The sequence below is a fragment of the Anguilla anguilla genome, chromosome 17, assembly GCF_013347855.1.
Source record: "Anguilla anguilla isolate fAngAng1 chromosome 17, fAngAng1.pri, whole genome shotgun sequence".
Lineage (NCBI taxonomy): Eukaryota > Metazoa > Chordata > Actinopteri > Anguilliformes > Anguillidae > Anguilla > Anguilla anguilla.
The window spans coordinates 5,502,969-5,528,406 of NC_049217.1; the positions used below are offsets into that span (position 1 = coordinate 5,502,969).

The 25,438-nt window shown below is 42.7% G+C and overlaps 1 protein-coding gene across 1 annotated transcript; it reads left to right on the forward strand.

Moving 5' to 3' along the window:
- The first annotated feature begins 444 nt into the window (after nt 1-444).
- On the forward strand, nt 445-24,978 carry hs3st2 (heparan sulfate (glucosamine) 3-O-sulfotransferase 2). Its single transcript, XM_035398950.1, has 2 exons — nt 445-1,579; nt 24,356-24,978. The coding sequence occupies exons 1-2, from the start codon at nt 921-923 to the stop codon at nt 24,972-24,974; spliced, it is 1,278 nt and encodes a 425-aa protein (XP_035254841.1). The 5' UTR covers nt 445-920; the 3' UTR covers nt 24,975-24,978.
- The last annotated feature ends 460 nt before the right edge of the window (nt 24,979-25,438 follow it).

The following is a 25,438-nucleotide window of genomic DNA, read 5'->3' on the forward strand; positions in this document are numbered from 1 at the left end:
TTTGCTCATGTTGTCTGGACCAAACGGCCTTGTTCAGTTTCATCCTTTTTTATAACCCTGTTAATATCCTCCACCTGTAACCTGTGAGATATTTCTGTTACATATGTTGCTTAAATCTGACCAGAATGTATCATTTATAGCACAGATTACATCATATATAGACATACGTGCATATGTGTGGGTTTATTTAAATGATAACATAACAGATGATACCATGCCAGAATTGCTCTAAAAATGCAATGTGACATATTTTACAATAAATAAATATCAGCAGTGGAAGTAGTACCAATAAATGAAGGTACAGTACGTCACTGCTTTTTGATATCAGGAAATTTTGGAGTCCGGGGTAATGAATATGCACTTTTGGAGTATGAGAACTGACGTCAGATGGCACTTTAAATATTTATCAGGAGCTCTGTACCACGGCTGACATTCTTGGGAACTTTGACAACGCAAAGCGCGCGCTAAAACGCATCATCACTACTCTGGGGGATATCAGAGGCTTCCTTTGAGATCCAGGCAAGATTTTCGAGAAGATAACGTTTAAGAAAATGCCGTGTATTTCTATAATTCTGGATTTTTAATCGTGAATATGCAGTTTATGAACTGGCTATTCCACGGTTCAGATATTTCAAATCTTGGATGAAGAGGAAATGTTCTTACAGAAACCTGAATCGGCATAGAAGTGTTTTTATTCCAGTGAGATGCACGTTTCAATCGCAAAAGATCAATGGATTTAAGATACATGAACCAACTTGCGTGTTTTATGTCTATTTTTTCCATCGCTGCACTGGCAGTTACTGTTTTGTTGGAAATCAATCGATAAATCCGTCAGTGCTGTTTGGAGAGAATGCTGTAAAGAAATCACAGTACTTTGCTAAATCTTACGCGTTGATATTAACGGATTTCGGTTGACTCTAATGTATCGCAATTCGACTTTACACTACACATATTATAGACAACAGCAACAATCGGAGAAAGGTCCACAACGAAAAACATGCAACCTCTTAATCCATGGTGACATGGCATATCGGTTTATCACCAGCCGCGCTGTGCCATCTTCAAATCGGCTAAACAGAAGGTTCCTATTCATATTCACGCTGTCTTTATCCTTAACGTATTTATGCTACAGCGTCCTATACTGTTCCGAGACCATCATGCACAGCCAGGGTATTGAAGAACACAGGTGCGTCCTTATCCAGCGCGTCGGGAGCAAAAAACTTCTGCAAAGATCACATTATTGCACTTTTGATACGGATGGCAGGCATCTTCGAGAAGAGACGCATACAGATGGTCTTACGCGCCAGAGGACGGGCTTCTCTCACAACAAAAGCAAATCCTTCGCGTCCCACAGCGCCTCGTCACGAAGTGTTAACGGGTCGTACCGGGGTTCCAACAATAAAACGAGCAGTTCGAAGTATGGCATAAAGAAGTTACCAAAAGCAATCATTGTCGGCGTTAAGAAAGGGGGGACAAGGGCGGTTTTGGAGTTCATTAGGATCCATCCGGATGTGAGAGCTGTTGGGACAGAGCCGCATTTCTTTGACAGAAACTACGACAGGGGTATAGACTGGTACAGGTAAGCAATGTCTCCATACGCCTGTTCGGGTTTCACATTCCAGTACATGCTCTCTATCTCTCTCTCTCTCTCTCTCTTTCTCTCTCACACACACACACACACACACACACACACACCACACACTCATTCCCTCTCTCACTGCACATACACAGATACACAGCGGCGTAAATTCAATTTCAAAGGTGGGGGACACAGGGCTGTCGTGAGTGCGGGGTGGGGGGGCGTGATTGTGGCGGTCTGATGGTCCTCCCCCAGGAAAATTCGAAAAAGTCGATCCTGCATTTTGATGGCTTCTGAGAGGCTAGGTGACTAGATTACAGCATATAAAATAAAATATAGGCTACTTTATATTTTATACTTACTTGTTAAGCCAAACTTTCACCATTTCGTCCTTAGCTGACTCGTCTGTAAAAGTGCAGAGAACATGCCCCCGCGCGTAAATTGTGCCTATGCGCACACACGCGCGCGAGTTTACACAAAACGCCAGTTTGTGAAAACGCGTCAATTTTTATTTTTTCATATCAAGTTTGTAGAGTCCGCTTTTCGTGGAAGGCAGTGTTCCCAAGGGCAAGGCAATGACGAATTCTGAGTTTGATATTCAAATAACGTCACTTGACCAGTCAAATCACAGATTAAAGATGATTTCTAAACCACGATACTTACTATGAGAACGTGTAAGTGAGAGACCTGGTTACATATGACATATGACATATGACACTGACAAATCAAATCTGTCTATCGATCTGACCTACTTCTTTAGAGTCCGATCAATGCACCAGTTAATGTCGACGCCTTCATCCCTATTGAAATTCCTGCCCGGAAAGGGTTTCAAGCGGTTACTTTTGCACCTGCTTTTCCCTTTCCTGACGCTTTTATGTCTCCAAAAATGAGGGGTTGTTTCTAGTTTGCGTCCACATTCGTCTGCAAAGCATGGTCGACAAATCAGGCTACATAGCCAGTAGCTAGTAGCTTTAACAGCGGTAATTAAGAAATATGGAGTTATGTCTTTCATAATTGGGTCAATGAACACATCAGCACCTACATTCCCATTAGAATGGCGCAGGTTAATGACAGTTGAGCCGAGAACTATCGCCTTCACTTCCCAAGATGTTGCCCGAAAACGCTGATTTCATGGCGTTTAATTTAATTTGTCGTTTGGTCATTTTTCTAATTTCAGCCGATTCTATTTGATTTCCTCGTATTTTACAGGAAATTCGCATACATTAACGTTAGTGAGTTTTTTGGTCATGTGGAAATTCATAGAAATAAATCACGCAGTAGTTTAAAGGCGCAATATGTAAGTTTTTTTTGTGGAACACTTTTGTTAAATGTGCAATATGTAGCCTATGTTTGGAGACACAAGAAAGAGTTTGGAGGACCATAAATGGCATAATGAATAAATAAATGACTCAACAAATAAATGAATCAATCAATCAATAAAGAAATAAAAATAAATGCTAGTAAAATGTATAAATAATGTACACAGAAATATTAATTGATAAAAATCTGACATAAATGGTTATTTCTTAATTTCTGTATATTTATTTTTTTATATATTTCTTGATTAAATTATTTCTGCATATATTAATTTCCTTATTTATTTCTGTATTTCTTCCTCCATGTGGTAATGGAGGAGGAGCGCGGCTTTTACAATCAATCAAGCCCAGAGTGGCAGAGTAGAAGATCGGCGCAGGCCGTTCCATACCATAAATACAGATGATTACGATAGAACGGGTCGCGTATGTCCTGTCTCTCCAGTACTTAGAAATCAGGCAATGTGCGTGCGTTTGTCTAGAGGCTTTGGAGGGAGAGCTGAGGGGAGGGAGTGGGAGGGGTGGAACATTTTTTCCTAATTTAGCTGTCCCTTGCTCATTTCTCCAAACTTACCTACTGCACCTTTAAGCTATAGAAGCCCTTTTTAACTGTTTATGACTCCTTACAGGTACCCCTAAACAGAGATGGGTTGGGAGGAGATGCTATCTATGAATGTTCACTCACAGTGGTGTCGTTCTGTTGTTTGGATTACACTGCTAGCATGAATTTTTCTTCTTCTTTGGTTTGTTCTCTTTGTGCCCTGTGGCAATGTGGGGGTGTGGGGATTGAGGGGATATTCCTTGTATAAGGATGGGGGCGGGGTGGTCTATCAGAGGTGGAGAGACGGGGGTCCATGTCGGGAGAACATGCACGATATCTTACAGTGCAATTTTTTTTTTCAAGGTCTACACATCTGAAAATCTGTAAAACTGAAAAATTAAAAAATAAGACAATGGAGAAGAAATTATTTTAACCGTCGTGCGGCAGTTGGCAGGATAATTGCATGCAGTGTGCTTTGGGCTTTTCTCAACATGTGAAGCTATGTGAACGCGCACTTCGTTTCGAAAGCAAAAAAATTGTCCCGAATCCCTCAGGCCTGCAGGGCATAATACGAAGAAAGCTTAACATTGCATTAGTTGGCTTGACAAAAACCTAACCGCAATCGGGCACTACAATGGTGGTTATCAATTTGCTTACTGATAATCGAGCGCTCTCTGTGTCTGCAACAACGAGTCTGTAGCAGTACAGCATGGCCTGTACTTGAGGAGCATATTTTTCACCCGAGGGAAAAGACTGATGTGGACGGATACAATGGACGGATATGAAGAGCATGAAAAACAGTCAGAACTACAAGAAGCAATACCGTGGCTGCCAGCAAAGCCAGGAAAGACAGTTGGCCAAAAAACATGCTAATAAAACATGGGATGCGACGTAGTTCAGGAGGTAAGAGCGGTTGTCTGGCAGTCGGAGGGTTGCTGGTTCGATCCCCCGCCCTGGGCGTGTCGAATTGTCCCTGAGCAAGACACCTAACCCCTAATTGCTCCCGAGCTGATTGGAACCTTGCATGGCAACCTTTCACCGTTGGTGTGTGAATGGGTGAATGAGAGACATCAATTGTAAAGCGCTTTGGATAAAAGCGCTATATAAATGCAGTCCATTTACCAATACTGTAAATTCATGACCTTATTTACCTTACCACTCCTAAATTTCTTTCTGTTCAATCGGAATCTTTCTACTCAAATGATTTATCCGCAGTTTGGTTAAAAAATGAGGTCAAACTTTTCTCCTTGGAAGCAAAATATGGCACAATTTAATTATTCTGTCTTGTCAACCTTTCAGATAGTACAGCACTTCCTGAAATCTTCTGCGTCCCATCTATACACGCAACCTTTTGGCAGGTTTGTGAATAATTCATGAGCTCGTGTTGAGGGACGGGAGGGGGATTACGAATTGAGGATTTAACTTAGTCAGCTCCTTAAACCTACTCGTTTGTGTTTTTGAGTGACGCTTTCTCACAGGAAATCCTCGCTAAAGGTGCTGGCGTTCGGGTGTTCATAAGGCCGTCTGCTTTATTTTATCATCACTCAAGATAAGCTTGCGTAAGATTTCTATGAATTATTCATGAGCCTTCCAAACTCATCCTAAAAAAATTAATAAAAAAACTTGATGCCCTTTAAGCCTATTTTACAATCTGTGCACCAACGTCAATGGGTAGGTAAGAATAATCCAGCCATATTTCAAATTAAAATGCAAATCAGCATTATTTTTTTTCATTCTATAATTGCAAACGGGAAAACTACAGTGCAGTAGCAGCGCCAGGATTTAATTTCTGGATGGGCCAAAGTAATTTTGGCTGGGCCCTTTAATTGCAGAAATTGGGCCAACTCTTTGCACAATCCATGTCCTTAATATACTGAGGGTGTTTTGAGTTTGCCATACCAAGTATACACCGTTTACCATTATTGTGCTGATTAATGTAAACAGCTGATCATCGTTCTACACCATTGATACCTGCATTCTACACAGCTGGAAGCTGATGTGTTGCTATAGCAATATAGAATGCTGGGGGAAATAGAACGGTTTCTGAGCAACGTCACAGCTGAGGTGTGCACACAACCCTGGGGCGACATATTCAATATTGCAAAAGAAAAAATCAATATCAACTTGTTTGTATTGATTGCAGAAGCCGAAGTGGATGATAAGGACACTTGTTTTACATCAGATGTCTTTGTAAAAATCAACACTGAGCTAGCTAAGCATTCTTGTGTAAATATGCGCAATATTCAATTTAAAGTTTAGCATGCTGTAGCCAAACAACGTAACCATTGATTCTGTGTTATCTTTTTATTTTTTTTATTTTTTTGCAAGAAGAAGGTCACAATAAGAAGGTTGTGAGTTTTAATCTGGCCTGGATGGACCCTGCCCAGGATAAGCAAGTATAGATAATGGATGCACCCTGCCCATGATAAGCAGGTATAGATAATGGATGCACCCTGCCCAGGATAAGCGAGTATAGATAATGGATGCACCCTGCCCAGGATAAGCAGGTATAGATAATGGATGGACCCTGCCCAGGATAAGCGGGTATAGATAATGTATGGACCATGTCCAGGATAAGCAGGTATAGATAATGTATGGACCCTGCCCAGGATAAGCGGGTATAGATAATGTATGGACCATGTCCAGGATAAGCAGGTATAGATAATGTATGGACCCTGCCCAGGATAAGCGGGTATAGATAATGTATGGACCCTGCCCAGGATAAGTGGGTATAGATAATGTATGGACCATGTCCAGGATAAGCGGGTATAGATAATGTATGGACCATGTCCAGGATAAGCAGGTATAGATAATGGATGGACCCTGCCCAGTATAAGCGGGTATAGATAATGGATGGACCCTGCCCAGGATAGGCAGGTATAGATAATGGATGGACCCTGCCCAGGATAAGCGGGTATAGATAATGTATGGACCATGCCCAGGATAAGCAGGTATAGATAATGGATGGACCCTGCCCAGGATAAGCGGGTATAGATAATGTATGGACCATGCCCAGGATAAGCAGGTATAGATAATGGATGGACCCTGCCCAGGATAGGCAGTTATAGATAATGGATGGACCTGCGTGCGAATCGCCTTCCGTTTCCATGCTTCGCAGCAGAGGCGAGTGCTGGCTGACACGGGCAGAAGCGGCTGTCTTTCCCGGACTCAGCGGTGGCAAAGCCCCGCTGTGTCGGTGCCGCAGACGTCTGAGCGCGTTTACGGCGCAGCGGCAGATCATCCGGGGCTCAGACGGACCGGCAAATCACCGCAGCAGCGCGCCAGGACAGGAGGCGCAGCGTTCCGCTAACGCTGGAGGAGCGTAGCGACCGCGGCGCGCCCGAAGGCCGATTAAATTCGGATGAATAATTTACCGCGCGGAGAAAGGTACACAGGCGGCACTTAGCGGTAGTAATACTGGCTGCGGGCTGCACTTTAGGGGAGCGCCGTTTCATTTCCCCCCTCAGCGAGGCAACCCTCCCGCGTCGAAAGCAAGCCCAGCGCGTGAATCAAATCGCAAATGGCACCCTTCGATATTAAATTAGGGATTTAATTGCGGGTGTGGCAAAGCCATTTGGCAGTCACCCCCCACTCCCCGCTTTATCGAGCACCATCAATCAGGACCGAATGGTCTCAAATTGCACAAGCAGTCAGGAGCCAGCTATTTCAAATAACACACCCAATCCAGAGATAACCATTTCAAATAGTCAACCAATCAGGAGGAAACTATTTTGCTACATCACCGATTGGAAGTTAAGTTCAAAGTAGGCGGGGTTTGTATAGCATAACCTTTCAAATGAGACCTTGAGATCATCACATAAGCACTTGCTGGACTTGGGTCTCTGAAAACTGCAAGGTACAGGAAGGTTGATTCTGAAAGACCGTTATAGCTCATGAATTTATCCACAGGAAGGAGTTATCCACACTGGAAACTCTTGCACCGGGCTTTCTATTGGAATTGTTTAAAATAGTTTTACACAAGCTAAGATTTCATAAATAATAACAATGCTCACAAGCTCGCAGAGGCATGTGTTATTTATTTATTTATTAAAAATATGAATTGACTGCACTCTTCATAAAAGATCTGCACTCAACATTTTTTGTTAAGATGATGCTAAGAGATTCAATCAGTGAACTGGCGTTGTGTCTTATTTTCCAAACTTTAAAGCATCACCTCAGAGAGAAACTACCAATTAGAGCCGCTATTTTCAGGTAGGCTATAATGAGTACTTAACTAGTGGTGGCTAACCCAATAAAGTAATATACATTTAAACATAAATGGATGGTGCTTTTTGGTCTTATAACAGTGTGGAGATCCATACACTTGTTCAGTGGTGAAGGCAATGTGCCCCCATGTTTTAATCTTTTAGCCTCTTCCTCCCTAAAAACAGAGTGTCAATCGTTCCTGTGTGTGGGGAGCGAGGGAGAAAGAGAGTATGTGTGTGTAAAAAGAGTGAAAGAGAAAGTGTGTGTGTGCGTATGTGGAGAGAGAGAAATAGGTAGTGGCAGTGTAGTTTATTGGCTGAAGAGTTGGCCTTGTAACCTAAAGTTTGCAGGATCGATTCTCTGGTAGGACACTGCCGTTGCACCCTTGAGCAAGGTACTTAACCTGCATTGCTTCAGTATACAGTATATCTAGCTGTATAATTTTATACAGTGTAAGTCGCTCTGGATAGGAGTGTCTGCTGAATGCTTGTAATGTAATGTAAGAAATAGAGTGTGTGTGTGTGTATTCACATATACTTCCTCTATAATATGTATTATTTTTAGGGCTTTTCTGTGCATAACGCGAGTTGGGGGCAGTGGAATTCTTTCAGCGAGCCGCTGGTGACAAGCTGGCTCGCCTCCTCACCTGTAGAGTATTTTGACAGCTTGCAGGAAGTGACAGGGATAAACAGGTCTGCTGTGAAATTTGGTTGAGCACAGCACTGCTAGGTGATGTGGTATGCGTGTTGATGGTACAGCACTGCTAGGTCATGTGGTGTGAGTGTTGATGGTACAGCACTGCTAGGTCATGTGGTATGAGTGTTGATGGTACTGCACTGCTAGGTGATGTGGTAGGAGTGTTGATGGTACAGCACTGCACTGCTAGGTCATGTGGTAGGAGTGTTGATGGTACAGCACTGCTAAGTGATGCGGTATGAGTGTTGATGGTACAGCACTGCTAGGTGATGCGGTATGAGTGTTGATGGTACAGCACTGCTAGGTGATGTGGTAGGAGTGTTGATGGTACAGCACTGCACTGCTAGGTGATGTGGTGTGAGTGTTGATGGTACAGCACGGCTAGCTGATGTGGTGTGAGTGTTGATGGTACAGCACTGCTAGGTGATGTGGTAGGAGTGTTGATGGTACAGCACTGCTAGGTGATGTGGTGTGAGTGTCGATGGTACAGCACTGCTAGGTGATGTGGTGTGAGTGTCGATGGTACAGCACTGCTAGGTGATGTGGTGTGAGTGTCGATGGTACTGCACTGCACTGCTAGGTGATGTGGTAGGAGTGTTGATGGTACAGCACTGCACTGCTAGGTGATGTGGTAGGAGTGTTGATGGTACAACACTGCTAGGTGATGTGGTGTGAGTGTTGATGGTACAGCACTGCTAGGTGATGTGGTAGGAGTGTTGATGGTACAGCACTGCTAGGTGATGCGGTGTGAGTGTTGATGGTACAGCACTGCTAGGTGGTGTGGTAGGAGTGTTGATGGTACAGCAGTGCTAGGTGATGTGGTAGGAGTGTTGATGGTACAGCACTGCACTGCTAGGTGATGTGGTAGGAGTGTTGATGGTACAGCACTGCTAGGTGATGCGGTGTGAGTGTTGATGGTACAGCACTGCTAGGTGATGTGGTATGAGTGTTGATGGTACAGCACTGCTAGGTGGTGTGGTATGAGTGTTGATGGTACAGGTCTGCTTTGTTCCTACCCCACTCCTCCACTTTACTTTGTGCTATTCAGGCAGACAATCCACAGCTGACTTAGTACAGCCTTCTGAACGCAATCTCCTAAACCACACACAATTACGCTTAATATTCCAGCACAGCGTCATAGCAGAACTGATTTTTTTTTAAACTCAATATTCCTTCCTCACTTTTCATACAGAATGCATAATGATCGTAGCTGTGGCAGTCAGTGACGTTCACAGAATGTTGACATTACGAACAGAGTCCTGTTCAGGGTTTAGGTTAATTCATTCAATTTAGGACGCGAACTGAAATTTAATTCATTCATTCGTTCATTCATTCAGTAGCAGCTGGAGCCTGCTGTTCTAGCATATTAAATTACTCATTTCTCTTTAGGAATTTAGCTCCTAAAAATGGGGCGATGCAGTCCTTCTAAGCTCCTTGGGCAGAATCCAAATTATCCTTATGAAGTTTTATTATTTAAAAAAAACTCATTTGCACACCAGAAGTGTCTCCCTGCAAGGACTCAGACTATAGCCTATATTCAAAGGGGCAAATTGTTCCCTTGTAGTTCATATGGCAATGATAATTACTTTCTGTGGCTGCATAATGAAAGTTCAGCTTCGTGAATGGCATTCAAAAAGGAACATGCCTAGGGAATGTCCTTGCGTATGGTAGTCCAAGTTTAAGCACTCACAATGAATTAATTCACTGTTTGTTTCCTCAAGTGATATTCTTCTTCTTTTTTTCAACTTTTTGTTAAGAAGCATAATTATTGTCGTTTCAGGCTCTTGCCTCAGACAAGGTGCTAATTAAAATTTTAAAGGGAATTCATTCTAAGATATTTACTGTGAAAAAAAAAAATTAAGTTATTACTTTATTCAACTTTTTAAGAAAAACAGTGTGTACAAACAAGGTTTGTAAAGTTTGTGACATTTAACAATCTGGAACCTTTTCTTGTTTTGCACTGTTCTGCCAACCCTCTGTCTGGCTGTGTGCGCCTGCTGTTCCCATGCCTACCTGCAGGGGGCTCGTTAGGCTGATGCAGAACATCTGGGGGAATCAGTGGCACTCACCTGTACAAAGGCAGCTGAAACTAACCCATCTCTTACCTCCTCTTCAGGTTAGCTTGTTTTGCGCTGGTCTGGATTATGTGACTTTGGTTATGTTCTTTTGCTTTTGCACTTTACGACACCTGACAGCACGTTACGCACAACCAAACGCTCCCTTCACTACTGATCCTACTGGCTTGCACACTTCATCCTCTTTTTGTATTAGTTTACTAGTTTAAGTTCATTAAACCTTCAGTTAAATTCCTTTAGTCACGTGTCATCTCCCTCTTTTGTCCTTCCCTTGAGCTGGGTCGTGATTCGCCATAGTCAGAGTCAGATCTGTATCTGGAAGCCAGTCCCTGATAGTCATTGTCATTGTAGGAAGGGGAAATTTTAAAAAAACGGAAAGTGTGTGTGGCTGAAACTTGTTGTTTTGGTGTTGTTTATCTGTAAAGTGACACATGAACATCGTTGTAAAGATGACCTAAAGATGAAGAAGAGGAAATAATGAATACACCCTTCTATAAGCAGCGCCGGTGGGAGGGAGGTATACACAAAGCAGACGGACGATGTGCTGCTCCATTGCACTAATATGTAAGGGAAAGCCTCCTCCCTGTGCCACTGTAACTTTGCTGCAATATAGGTAAGAAAAAAAATAAAATAAACAAATACACAGGCTAGGCTAAGTATGCAACCCATGCAGAAAATGATACAATATATGGGAACTAGAGCTATTTCAATATATAATACACCAGCGGTGCTGTAGAAGTTCCCACAGATGTGCTGCACTTGTGGGTTGCCTCTTCTTGACCTTTATGACCAATTTGTCCCAAACTAGCTTGATTTTACTTCACTTATTGGAAAATGAAAATAAGTTGTTTAACCACTACATATTTTATAAATTACTTTTCTGTATGGGAAAAGAAAACAAAGCAATAGAACCCACACTATGTTTGTAAATGTGCGTGCCTCTGCTGCAGAATTTAGCCATGATTTAACAAAGCAGGCAAATCAGCTGACTGCAAGTGGTGTCCTGAAATGTATAGGAAAGAAGGCTGTAGCCTGCTAGCAGTGGCTATTGAAGGTGCCTCATCCCCAAGCTAAGCTAAAGCTATCGCCGTGTGCCACTGCCTAGCTTTGCTGCAATAAGAGGCGAGTAAATAAATACACACGCTAGACTAAATAAAGACGCAAAAGAAAACAAAGCAATGAAGCCGTTAAAGTAGCGTCAGCTGGTTCTGAGTGGGTGGTTCCTCCAAGATCAAACAGGTGTCCTTTTTTTGCCATTTTGCTCCCATTTTCTCCCCGATTTAATCGTTATACCAATTCCACATGTGCATCACAGTCCTGATCGATACGCTATCCTTCTTTTGGTCTGGGGAGGGTGTAAACTACCACACGCCTCCTCCGATATATGTGGACTCTTTTCACCTGACAGCGAGGAGATTCACTGGGAGAGCGTAACACGTACTGAGGTTCACACTATCTCCCCCAGATCCCCTCCCTGCTGTACAAGCGCCCCAACCAACCAGTAGGAGTCGCTAATGCAAGGATCAGGACTCATACCCTCACCAGCTTCCCACCCGCGAACGTCTGACCAAGCCGGAAGTACCACTGCCGGGGATTGAAGCCGAGATGCATTCAAGTTCAGCGAACAGAGGCGAATGTTCATGGCGAACATATTTCCTTTGAACAGTTCAATTTGAACGGCTTTTTACAAACATTCCAAATTGTTTGCATTAAACATAAACAGACATGGCGACGAGAGCGTTTGCAGCTACTCACAGCCACTTCTGTGATCATCGATGATAAGAAAACAATAGCTAGCTAGCGAACAATAATAACATTGGTTAGCGTTAGCAATAACATAATTGAAAAAACTGATTACACTTAACGACATCTTGAATTGAAATACCAATCTGGGAACATTTCCCTCAGTCCAGTGTCCATTTTTGTTAGCCGCAAACTACCTTTTCAGACCGTTCGATTATGTTTGCGAACATTCACGGCGAACACAAAGCTAACAGAAAAAGGTTTGAAATAGTTTGCAAACGTTTGCAAACGTTCGCTGAACTTGAACGCACCTCCGGTCTCTGCGGTGGTAGTCGAGTGCTTTTACTTCTACACTACCCAGACAGCCCCCGAGCAAAAGGTGTCCTTTTACACAAGATTTAATCCAGTCAAAGTCTCTGGAGATGTTACTCAGCGTAACGCCACATCACTTTTAATCAGGTTCAAGATTCTGGGCTCGTCTCCATTTCAGTTGAGTTCATTTTTGCAAAAATCAGCATTTTTTCAATCAATGAACTGAACTTGATTTTTTGAATGAATTGAAATCTGTCCAAACTCTGCTGTCATTGCCTTTAGTTCTCATAGTCTTTCTTTACATTTTATGCTTTTAGCAGATGCTCTTATCCAGAGAAAGGTAGGTTACGTTCTTTACACACAGTCCATTCATACAGCTAGATGTTCAGGCGTTCAGGTTCATTACACTGCTCAAGGGTACAATGGCAGTGACCCACCTGGGAATCACACCTACAACCTGGGAGTTTACACCGCTACCCTGAAAAGGTTGTCCTCCTCCAGTTCTCTCATTTTTGTTTCCAAATCATGCTTCAAACCAGAGAAAAATGGCAGCGCAAAGGAGTCGTTGGTGAAAATGTAATTCCCAGCAGAAAGAGTGAGGGTCGCATCAGGACATGTTTCCTTTGTCCCACTTTATTGGGACGCTCAGCAAAGTCTGTCATAACGTCCTTAAGGAGTGTGTCTGGTTAATTAGACAGTGTCTTTACCATCAGAGCAAAGGTAGTTTTGCTGAGTTCTTATGCTCAAAAAGACAACTATGGCAACCCACGGGCCTTGCCTGGAACAAGATTGGTAGATGATTTTTGGCTCCCAAACATGTGATTGGCTCATTATATTTGAGCTGTCAATCAAACATAGATAGATACAGCTTTTAATATTTAAATGTACTAAATCAGGTTCCCCATTTTTTTTCTCAAAGGGGGTGATCCTGCTCAAACTGGTGCCTAATCGATCAGGCAGTGAGTTTAATGCAGAAGAGGAAGGGGACATGCACTTCATTATGATTTGGTTGACCAGAAAGGTTGATTATGAACGTGACACATCTCGTGGTCAGGAGGCCGGAGTCCACAAAGGTCCTGTGTATCATTACAGGATAAGAAAGTGGAATTTGGCAGGCCAGGAGTGATATTTCGGTTGGTAACATTTTTCCAGATGGTCTGTATAGGATGGCAGTGCCAGATTTCATGTAAATGATTATCAGGAATATTTAGGGAACATTGAGAACAAGTGTCAGATTTGGAGAAACCCATTTGGTACATTTTTTGTAATGTATGTTTCTGTGTAATAATTTAATGCAGGTTAATATTGTTAGTCATGGAGAATGTGTTTTTACAGACATTGGTCCAAAAGTCAGAATTTAGGAGTGAAACACAGGTATCTTTCCTGTTTTTTAATTGGGAGGGGAGGGCATTCGGTCTGCCAGAGAGGCGGATTGGTCTCGGCTGTGCCGGCTGGTGGAGAGAGCACACGCACCTGGGCTGCGTTGGCTAATCAGCCCAGGGGCTTAAAAGTGTGCTGCTCTCCACATTTCGGGGCTGAGACCGGGAGCTCACACCCAGAGCGCAGTTATGATTTCCGTTTTGTCTGGTTTTATTTAGAGCACTGGAAAAAGAAAGAAATCCTCAGCTGGGCTGCTGGAGGAGCTGGACCTGGCCGGGAAGGCGGATCAGCTACAGAGCAGGCAAACTGAAAAGTTGCTGCTCTGTTTTACTTTCTTTTGTTCATGCTATTGGTAAATTTACCAAATAATGGTAAATCTGATATCATTATTTCTTTGCATTGCAATTGTTTAATTTCGATCCAGGAGTTACACAGTTCAGTGTAGACCAATTAGGGGACCTCAATAGGATCTGCAGCAGCCTGGGAGGGTTCCCTGGAATTGGGTCTCAGGAAAGGGCAGTATGCAGGTTGCAGTTAGGTGGCTGCAGGTTCACGTCCAGGGCGTTCTGCTATACCCTTATGTTTGGCACTTACAGCTTTATCTTCTAATTGGCGCAGAGCAGTGGTAACCTAAATGCAAGTGTCTTTGCTAGTTTCAAACCGATGCAGTTGTCATTTTACCGCCCAGCACCCACACCGTTTAAATACCAAACAAACTGGCACCCGTGTTGGTGTTAAGATGAGGTATGGTGAGGCGCATTGTTGGCTTATTGCTATTTTCAGGCAGCGGAAAGCGTTTGCGCTAAAATCAACAAACACCTGGTCTTAAGTCATCAGCTGCTCTTATTATCTGAATTGTGTTTATTGAGAATGGAGAGAGTCCGGTCTCCAGCTTTTTTGAAGAATGTTTATTCTCGGCGCCTGCTTGTAAAGTAAAAAGAGGCAAATCCAGCAGGTAATGCTCTCATTAACAAGTTAAGCTGACACGCTTTCTCACATGAAGGAAGAACAGAGAACTGAGAGCTGATGCCTGTCCACACAGAGGCCATGCATCCACATGCATACATTACAATTTTTATTTGAAAAGTAACCCTCTCAGCTCGTCATGTGCACATGTCAACAGTGAGCGTATTTGCAGGCGAATTTGAGAATAGATAAATACTTTGAACTTTAAAAACTCGCTTTTGCATTGAATATTTAGCAACAGGATTGCAATTATATGCTGTACACTTAGCAAAGACATGCTACCAACAATGGAAAACATGATTTTTATATCTAGAAATAGAAGGGGCAGAGGAAAATGTTGCCCTCTCACATTAAGGGAGTGCAAGTGAGCGCTAACAAACGTAGGGCAGGAGCCTCACAAACTAAATGGAACAGTCTGGAAAAAACGCTTTTCTTATCCCGCATAGTTATCAATAAAAACAGATAGCTAGCATATTGCATTTCAGGAGGAAATAAAACTGACAGAATAAGGACAAAATAAATATAAATATAAAAAGAAAGAATAAATACAAAAAGTGTACAGTTCCCCCCCATAAAGTGACTCCTTCTCTAGCTCTCTGTGAGCTCTTTCAAAATAAAAGCCTAAATTAATTTTTTGAGTATGTATGTGAAAAGAGGATGTGGTGCAATTCTAATGAGAATAATGACGGTGCTACTCCTTCATAGGTGGATGCGTAACTCACGTACACCCTCCAGTCTTTTACATACTCAGGGACGCGTACATATATGCATACAAATATCAATATTACAACATTAGGTTATTGTTGCGTATATCAAAAAATATGCAATAACAATTACAGCATGTCATAACGGTATGGTAATATTGATGCTAATTAGACAGTCACAGTATGACACATAAAACCGCCCATTAATCTGATCAGAGAGCGAGGGAGATCGAGGTTGAGGGCGCTCAGGTTGACCGAATGCCCCATGCAGATGTCTTCCCCTTCCCAGAGTTCCTCTGTGCTGGGGAGGCTGCTAGCCTTGCAGGCACACCTCGCGGTAAGCGCTGTTCTGCAGATGCCTGGTCTCGCTCCAGTCTGCTCACAGCACCAGGGAGCTCAGCGTTTAGCAGCAGACACACAAAGGAGAGCAGCCGGCTGAATTCATTCTTTATATTTTTTTTTACATTAGATTAACTGTGTAGGTGGTGCGAATTGCAGGATGGGGACGGGGGGAGGAGAGAGCAAGGGAGGGGAGGGAGGTGGAAACTCCCAGCATGCTTTTAGATCCATCATGTTGCCAGATTCATGGGGGCTTGCTGAATTGTGAAACGAATCCAGGGACCCATGGCCTGAGTATGAGTTCATCCGAGATGTTGTACTAACGCCAACCACCAGCAACTGTTTGGGGAAAAAACCATTTTCAGTTGTAATAAGCAGCTGGAAGTCAATACATATTCACATTTAGCCTCATTCGTAAATAACTGTATACAAAGTCATACTGTTATTTACAAACTGTATTCAGCTGTATTCATTTCATATGTTCCAAAAATTAAATGCAGAAGAAACCTGTTGCGCTTCTCGTTTTTAAATGGAGGCATTCTCTTTTTGCTTTCTTTGTTCTCTGTTAAATGTTTTACACTACGTGAGGCAAAAGTAACGCTTCTGTAAGCTTTCTGTTTTAGAAGGTGCTGGATTTAGCCCGCAGGAAAAGCGGGTTTGTTTTATAACCTGATAACAGTCCCAGTGGATGTGTGCACAGTCGTAAACCTAGACTGCAAGTAGCTCCTGAAATACACCAAATCCATATCCATTATATACTCATAAAACATCCATTATATACACATAAAACATGACAACAGACCCGGCTAATCTTTTATAGCATGCTTCAGTGGCCTTATTGTCTTGCAGTTGTGGCTGAAAGGATAGTCTATGGTCTCTTGTCAGGAATTAATTGGTCGCGGTCAGGCTGGCTGGGCTGGGCATTAAACGCACAGGTCGCTAAAGCTGTTAGCGTGGAAGGGCCCAGCCTGCCTGCCCTGGTTACATCAGCGATAATGAGAGCTACATAGAGCAGTGGATGCATGCACTGACTGATAGAGATGTGGATTTCCAGACAGGATGGGCCTCTCATCTGTGGTCAAAGGTATGTGGTCAACAGCAATGAAGCAATTTGATGACTGCGGGCTATTTTTAAGCACAGTATACAGTGTGCAATCATATTACTAAGCTACAAGCCATTTTTAGCAATAAGAATCTATAGAGCTAGATTTGTGTAGAAATGTATGTTGTGTACTGGGGTTAAATATAAATTACATTTTAATTCAGTAAATTCAAGAAATGAATTGAAATGCAATTAATTAATTGGAAACTGTTCCTGAATTGAATTTATATTTAGAATTTGCCCCAACCCTGTTATGCACCTTTCCCAATCGTACAACAGCCAGATGTCACAGCCAGGAGTAGAACCAGCAGCAAACGATGATTAACAAGCTACTCTACACTTCCACCATAGCGCTGAAAACCAGGATGGCTTCTGGGAATTATAGTTCCAAGCAGAATATAGTGAGCATAGACATGGTAGGCTTGCCACACTTTCCCAGTCTACACATCAAGATTAACAGTATTCTTATGCTGTCGTTTGAAGATAATCTTAAATATTATCTATCTATTATACTTTTCCATTTGTTTATGTATCTGCCATATATTTGTGAGCACAGTTAGGGTACAGTTGCTTTAAATAAAAAACCAAGGTATCACAGCTTTTTAGTATAATGGGTGAGGAGCTGGCCTTGTATTAAGGTCACAGGTTTGATTCCCAGGTAGGGCGCTGCCGTTGTACCCTTGAACAAGGTACTTAACATGCATTGCATCAGTATATATCCAGCTGTATAAATAGATGCAATTTATATGTAAAAAATTATGTAAGTCATTCTGAATAAGATGTCCGTGTTTCTGATTTCAAATCAGTGCTTCAAGTACTACAAGTACTTCAGCTCTCTGTAGAATCTGGTGCATTATTGCTCTTCGTCTGGAGAACTGGGGGCACAGATCCATTAAGGTACATTGCCTCCAGCGGTGGTAGCTGGACTTCATCAGGGGTTAAGCCCAGGTGCTCTGGGGGCATCCTCCCTCGGGGGAAAATTCGGACAGTTTTCCTGAATGTTTTGTTTTTTTTGTTTTTATTTTTAAATTTGAGGATCTACACTCCAACAAAGCCTGCAAAAATTCTACACACTTAACGGGCAATGTCATGACCTGGTAATCCATAGGTCATAACCATGCTCACCATGACCTGGTAATCCATAGGTCATAACCGTGCTCACCATGACCTGGTAATCCATAGGTCATAACCGTGCTCACCATGACCTGGTAATCCATAGGTCATAACCATGCTCACCATGACCTGGTAATCCATAGGTCATAACCGTGCTCACCATGACCTGGTAATCCATAGGTCATAACCGTGCTCACCATGACCTGGTAATCCATAGGTAATAACCGTGCTCACCATGACCTGGTAATCCATAGGTAATAACCGTGCTCACCATGACCTGGTAATCCATAGGTAATAACCATGCTCACCATGACCTGGTAATCCATAGGTCATAACCGTGCTCACCGTGACCTGGTAATCCATAGGTAATAACCATGCTCACCATGACCTGGTAATCCATAGGTCATAACCGTGCTCACCATGACCTGGTAATCCATAGGTCATAACCGTGCTCACCGTGACCTGGTAATCCATAGGTCATAACCGTGCTCACCACGCTCTAGTGGTCCATAGGTTGTATGGTCATGACCATGCCTGCTATAAAACTGTTAATATACAAGTATGTTAGACTGCAGGCTTTGATTTTGACAAAAATGTTCCCTTTTCACAAATGAAGATTTCTGACTCTAAAGGATTGGAGCACAGCTCACAGGTATAATTCCCAGTTAGCTTTCAACTGGAAACAACCCATCTGGCTGGAACAGGGAATTGTGTGGTTGCGTGGTTTTTGTAGGCAGAAACTGATGTTTGAATCCTTCAGAAAGCAGTAGCTGATTCTGTATGAGCACATTTGTAACCAGCCAACATTAACCATTAAACAGCCAATATTAACCAATAAACAGCCAATATAAAGCTTTAAACACCCAACATCAAGCATTCAGCAGCTAACATTAAGTATTAAACAGCCAATATTAACCATTAAACAGCCAACATTAAGCATTGAAAACCCAACATTATCCATTAAACAGCCAATTTCAAGCATTAAAAAGTCAACATTAGCCATCAAACACACAACATGAACCATTAAACAGCCTAGATTAACCAAGAAACAGCCAATATTAACCATTAAACAACCAACATAAGGCTTTAAACACCAAACATTATTCGTTAAGCAGCCAAAATTAACCGCTAAACAGCCAACATTAAGCATTGAACAAGAGAAGAATCCTCCTGTGGGCACAGAGACAGAACTTGGACCAGATTAAACAGGCATACACAGTCAGAGGAATGTGTTCTATTTATGAGTCCAGTATTAAAATCACTTTTTGTCACTGTTGGTGTCAAATCAATTAGGACAGGGTAGATTTTACTCAAATAGAGGTTCCACAGGGATGACATGTACTATATTAGAACTAGTAGTTACTCTGTCAAGGTTGACTTTTACAACATTTTGTTGCGTACGCTCAAACTCCAATGGAGTATCAGCACTGAACATTGTACTGTATCGGTTTTGGGAGAAAATAAAAAGTTCCCAGCAGTGAGATTGTGTCGCCGATGGCTTGTTTACTCTGCCAGGACTGACTTCTGAACAGCAGAGGCAGCCGGTGACAGAAAAAGGCCTTCCACAGCCTCTGTCTCCCAGGCAGGGCTTTGTGTGTCACACAGCGTGAGGCAGATTCCAGCAGTGTCTCTGTAAAGACTCCACTTTCCTGCTTTTTTTTTTAAATGGCAGATTTGGGCTTTGTTCGCCGGGTGAACATTCATCATCCGAATCACAACCTTCACCCCCCTCCCGTCCTCCAATCCCGCTCGGGCCCGCCCCATCACACTTAAATATGATACCACTCTACAGCAGAGACTACCCGCCAATGGAGCTTACAAGATAGGGCACTTACAGGCTCAGGAAGGACCCACATGCAGCTCCTCAAACCACTCAGTGCTAAATCAACTCAGGGCACATTTGATACCTCTTGGACTCTATATAAACTGTTGGTTTTTTATCGCGCAGCAACAAATAAAGCCATCCTCAGCAACTTTCCATCTTAGAATCAGGAAATGGTGACTGTTTTTCCTGTCAGACGCAGTCACTGCAAGCAGAGGAGCAGAACTGAAGCAGTCCCACTCATGTGCTCAGTAAGACTCTGTGAGACTCTGAGACTCTGTGAAACTCTGTGAGACTCTGAGATTCTGTGAGACTCTGTGAGACTCTATGGGAATATGAGACTCTGAGACTCTGTGAAACTCTGTGAGACTCTGAGACTCTGTGAAACTCTGTGAGACTCTGAGACTCTGTGAGACTCTGTGAGACTCTATGGGAATATGAGACTCTGAGACTCTGTGAAACTCTGTGAGACTCTGTGAGACTCTGTGAGACTCTATAAGACACTGTGAGACTCTATGAGAATATGAGACTCTGTGAGACTCTATGAGACTCTGTGAGACTTGCAGTCTGTTAAATAATAATTTGTAAAAGTGACAAATCACTGGCCTTAATGAAAGGATGGAATTTCTGCCTTTCTGCCATCTCCCCCTTTTAAGCTCTGAGTTGTGTAAGACTTAACCTTCATTATGCATTGCTACATTCAGTCAAGATGGAAAAACCTGGCCAAACCGCATCATGCAGTAAAATCAAAAGTGTGGACAGGCATTGCAACCAGCACAGAGATGGTTGTAATCTAATGCAGCTGATTTGGTGAAGGTAAACCAGTTTAGAGGTTAGGGATTGGGTGTACTGTAGTGTAGAGGTTTGGGATTGGGTGATTCATTATGCTGGTAAACTCTAGTGTTGAGGTTAGGGATTGGGTGTTTTATTATGCAGTTAAATTGTAGTGTAGAGGTTAGGGATTGGGTGTTTTATTATGCAGTTAAACTGTAGTGTAGAGGTTAGGGATTGGGTGATTCATTATGCTGATAAACTCCAGTGTCGAGGTTAGGGATTGGGTGTTTCATTATGCAGTTAAATTGTAGTGTAGAGGTTAGGGATTGGGTGTTTTATTATGCAGTTAAACTGTAGTGTAGAGGTTAGGGATTGGGTGATTCATTATGCTGGTAAACTCCAGTGTCGAGGTTAGGGATTGGGTGTTTCATTATGCAATTAAACTGTAGTGTAGAGTTTGGGGACTGGGTGTTTCATTATGCAGTTAAACTGTAGTGTAGAGGTTAGGGATTGGATGTGAAGTATTTAAGTGTGTGTATTTGTGCTTGTATGTGTAATGTGTTTATGTATGTTTGCGTGTGTGTGTGTGTGTGTGTGTGTGTGTAAGTGTATGTGTGTGTGTATGTGCATGTGTGTGTATGTGTATGCATCCGTGTGTGTGTACATGTGTGTACGTGTGCATGTGAGTGTTTGTGTATGCGTGTGTGTGTGTGTGTGTATGCCTGCATGCGTAAGTGTGTGTGTGTACGCATGTGTGTGTGTGTGTGTGTGTATTGTAATGCCCATGCATTTGGGCTTCATCTTTGTTCTCACAAAGAAACTTCCAGGACAGCCTACTTACCCTGACCCAGATATTTCAATGGCGTTCTTTTCATGTCAGCCCACCACGGTGTGATAATTGTGATTTATGAGAAGAAAATGCACTATAATTCTGTGGAGCCTTCCAAGACTGTAGCCGTATATGGGATGTTTCACAACGCTGTTGCATTATGGGTAACCCGTGGTAACCTGAAGTGGCATCATCACCACCATGTAATTCTTCTGTGTCCTTACGTTGGTACACTGAGAACTACAGGAGCCCCAGGGCCACTATTTGTCTCACAGATGGATATCTACAGATTCGTGTGCTATGGCAGCAGTGTCCAATTACATGTGCTACCTGTTTAAGTAAATATATTTCATTAGAAGAAAAATTGAGGGTATTCTGCACAGTTGGGGGCAGTTCAGTTAATTTAGGAATTGGAATGAAATTAATTTCTCCTTTTTAACTGGTTCTACTGCTTTGTACGTCTCTTTATAATGACCTCACGCGTTCTTCACTGGATGTAGCCTTTATGACCCCTAGACTATCCATGTTTTGGCAGTGAATTTTAATTAATCCAGACTGTAGCCCATAAAGATGTGTGACGTTCTTTGCGTACTGATTAGTAAATGATTACAGTTCATTAGCTGTTACAATTATACAACGCAGAAAGTCATGGTATTGAAACAACTTGTGTTTTACACTGGGTTGCTCAACTATAAAATAATTTGAATTTTCTCAACATTTCTTAAGTTTCTCTGAAAATTTGTACTCGTGATTGATATAACTGAGAAAATATGTAATCAACTTGATATTGTTTAAATGTTCAGTTATTTTCTTTTCAAATCGTAGAATCCTTAATTGATAGAATCCTGCATACTCAAGCTGTTCCAATTTTGTTCAGGTCCGAGAAGTAGCAGTCAATAGCCTGCTCAAAAATTGCTGCCTCAAATCTTAGACACGATTTTACTTGTAAATATAAACAGGGAAAAGTTATTTAATCATGAATGGAACTGAAACCTCATCGACTATGCGTTCTGTCCTCTTAACTTTTATTTAAGGTTCAAGGTATATTCGCGTTTCACTCCCTTAAAGGATTAGGCTCTCTTGTTTGAAACTTCCATGAAAAGATAAATTAAGAGAATGCCAGAATATAGATTGAATGAGTGCACATGTGCTCACTATAATTCCATACGTGCGGAACACTATAGCACTGGATTTACATCTCTTTGACGAATTTCTGATATGAGGGCTGCTTGATGTTTTCAGCGAGATCCGACGGTCTGTTTGGCACACTGTTCGCACGAAGCTGTGGCATCAGTTGAATGTGTTTTACATCTCCTCTCATTGAATGTGTTTTATATCTCCTCTCATTTCGAGTCTCACTCGGAGTTTCACATTACAATGTGCCGTGTGACAAGTGGTTTCAAAGCGCATCAATAAAATTGATTCTTAAGAGCCTCGCGGTTTTCGAGAGACAGGAGCTGCTGTCTTTGTCTGCATGGTAAAAAGGGGCTTGCATTACAAGGACATATTAAGAGTGCGAGATTTTGATTTTTTTCGGCAATTTTAAAATGCTTATAAAAAGCTTGTGGATGTTCCCAATTTTTATACACTTATTTTAATGGTAAAAAATATTATATAAAAAATATATATTATATATAAATGGGAGAAACATATATCACTGAACCCTTAAGAAGATGGTTCACTTCCCCCACCCCCACTGTGAAAATAAAAAAAACTGTCAGGCTAAAAAACGAGAGGCTTGGTTGATAAAGGCACTCTTCACACATTGGCTATGAATAGGAATCCACACTGGCACACTGACATGGACATGAAGCTGTGGGTGTGGGTGTGGGTGTGTATGAGTACAAAAGTGAGTATTCAGTCATTCAAGAATTCCAGTGATTAGTAGGCAGGTGTTTGATGAATTGGCATCGACATGGTCCACAGTGCATGCTGCTTCAGGTCTTATGCAATAAAGTTCCCCACCTAACGTGTGAGAACGTTCCCAGAACATTGGGGAAATTCCCAGCACATACACACATCCAGTGTCCTGGGGCCTCATTTATGAAAATGTTCTTGGATTTAAAACTTTAAAGGTTATCTTAAGATAATTTTTCATGTTGTGCTTATGTTTGATGTACAAAAATTACTGAGACTTGAAAATGTCTCTTGCATTGGTTTAACATGTTGCATCTGTGTCTTATGCATGTAGCACACCTATGGATAGGTGAATACGGTCAGCCATTTTCATTTATATAAGTTTGAATTTAAACTTTTCTTGCACTCTTCACTCGTAACATAACCAGCAAGTAATTAACTTACATCTAGTATAAACTTTACGTAGAGATAAGATCATATCCACGTCAAAGTGGGATTTTATAAGCAATTATATTGTCACTGTTTTCTGGGTAAGCCACTATTAAGATACAATTTGATACAACAATTTTGATGCAATTAAGAAACAATTTGATAATTTTATAAATGAGGCCCCTGGACATTCTTTCAGAAAGAAACCGCTTTTGATCATTATTCGGTTGTCACTCAGGTTAATAACAAATAAATTTTTTTTTAAATAATAAAAATAAACTGAATTATGGATGGGTCATTATTGTCAATTTTATCAGGAATATTTGCATCCACAAATCTGCCATTTTAATGCTTTAAGTTGGTAAGTAATCTGAGTAGCTTTGTGCATAACTTTTCTGGAACATTTTTTCTGTGCCTTTGATAGAACTTATTTTGATAGACTGCATGGGGAATGTTCCCAAAGCGAACGGGCAAGTGTTTCCCAACGTTCCGGAACCGTTTTGCGTTGGCTGGATTCGGCCAGTTTTCTTTGGGCCTGTGTCTGTCGCTCACTCCATCTTCCCTGTCCTGCACAGAGGACTCATGCCTCGAACCCTGGGCGGCCAGATCACCCTGGAGAAGACGCCCAGCTACTTCGTGACCCGCGAGGCGCCCCGCCGCATCTCCAGCATGTCCCGGGACACCAAGCTGATCGTGGTGGTCCGGAACCCGGTGACCAGGGCCATCTCCGACTACACCCAGACCCTGTCCAAAAAGCCCGACATCCCCACCTTCGAGGAGCTGGCCTTCAAGAACAAGAGTCTGGGCCAGGTGGACACCACCTGGAACGCCATCCGGATCGGGATCTACGCCCTGCACCTGGAGACCTGGCTGCAGTACTTCCCCCTGGCCCAGATGCACTTTGTCAGCGGCGAGAGGCTCATCACGGACCCCGCCGGCGAGCTGGGCCGCGTGCAGGACTTCCTGGGCCTCAAGCGCATCGTCACCGACAAGCACTTCTACTTCAACAAGACCAAGGGGTTCCCCTGCCTGAAGAAGCCCGAGGACAGCAGCGCCCCCCGCTGCCTGGGCAAGTCCAAGGGCAGGACTCACGTGCAGATCGACCGGGACGTCATCGAGCAGCTGCGCGACTTCTACAGGCCTTTCAATGTCAGGTTCTATGAGACCGTGGGACAGGACTTCAGGTGGGACTGAGGCCAGCAGGTAGGAGAGGGGGGGGGGGCGGGGGGTTTGGGGGTTAAGGTTGGGGGGGGGGGTGATTCTCCCACATCCTGGGGCGTAGAATGACAAATCTCATGAAATCTCACGTCTTCCTGTACCGTCGGGACCTCTTGAGTCCTTTCTGCGCGGTGAGCGGTGGTCTCTTGGCGGAGACGAATCGGCTGCAGTGGTAAGGTCACGCAGAGGTCAACAGGTGGCTGCCTCTACTCCAGATAAAAACATCCAGATGTCTGTGAGAGTAATGAAACGATGCCATGATGATAAACACAACCATGCAGTACTGTATTTCTTTAGAGAATCATCTCGGGAAAAAAAAACAGGTGTGGAATATTCCAGAGCTTTAGGTGCATTCAGGTCCACTGGCTTTACCTTCTCAATGTCATGAAGGAGAGAGTTGCCCTTGCACTTTCCTCATTTTGGTTAATGTCAGTTTCAGT

Coding starts and splice junctions, on each gene's coding strand:
- hs3st2 (XM_035398950.1), top strand. CDS start 921: ATGTATCGCAATTCGACTTTACACTACACATATTATAGACAACAGCAA. Junction 1,580..24,355: donor AGGGGTATAGACTGGTACAG/GTAAGCAATGTC, acceptor TGTCCTGCACAG/AGGACTCATGCCTCGAACCC.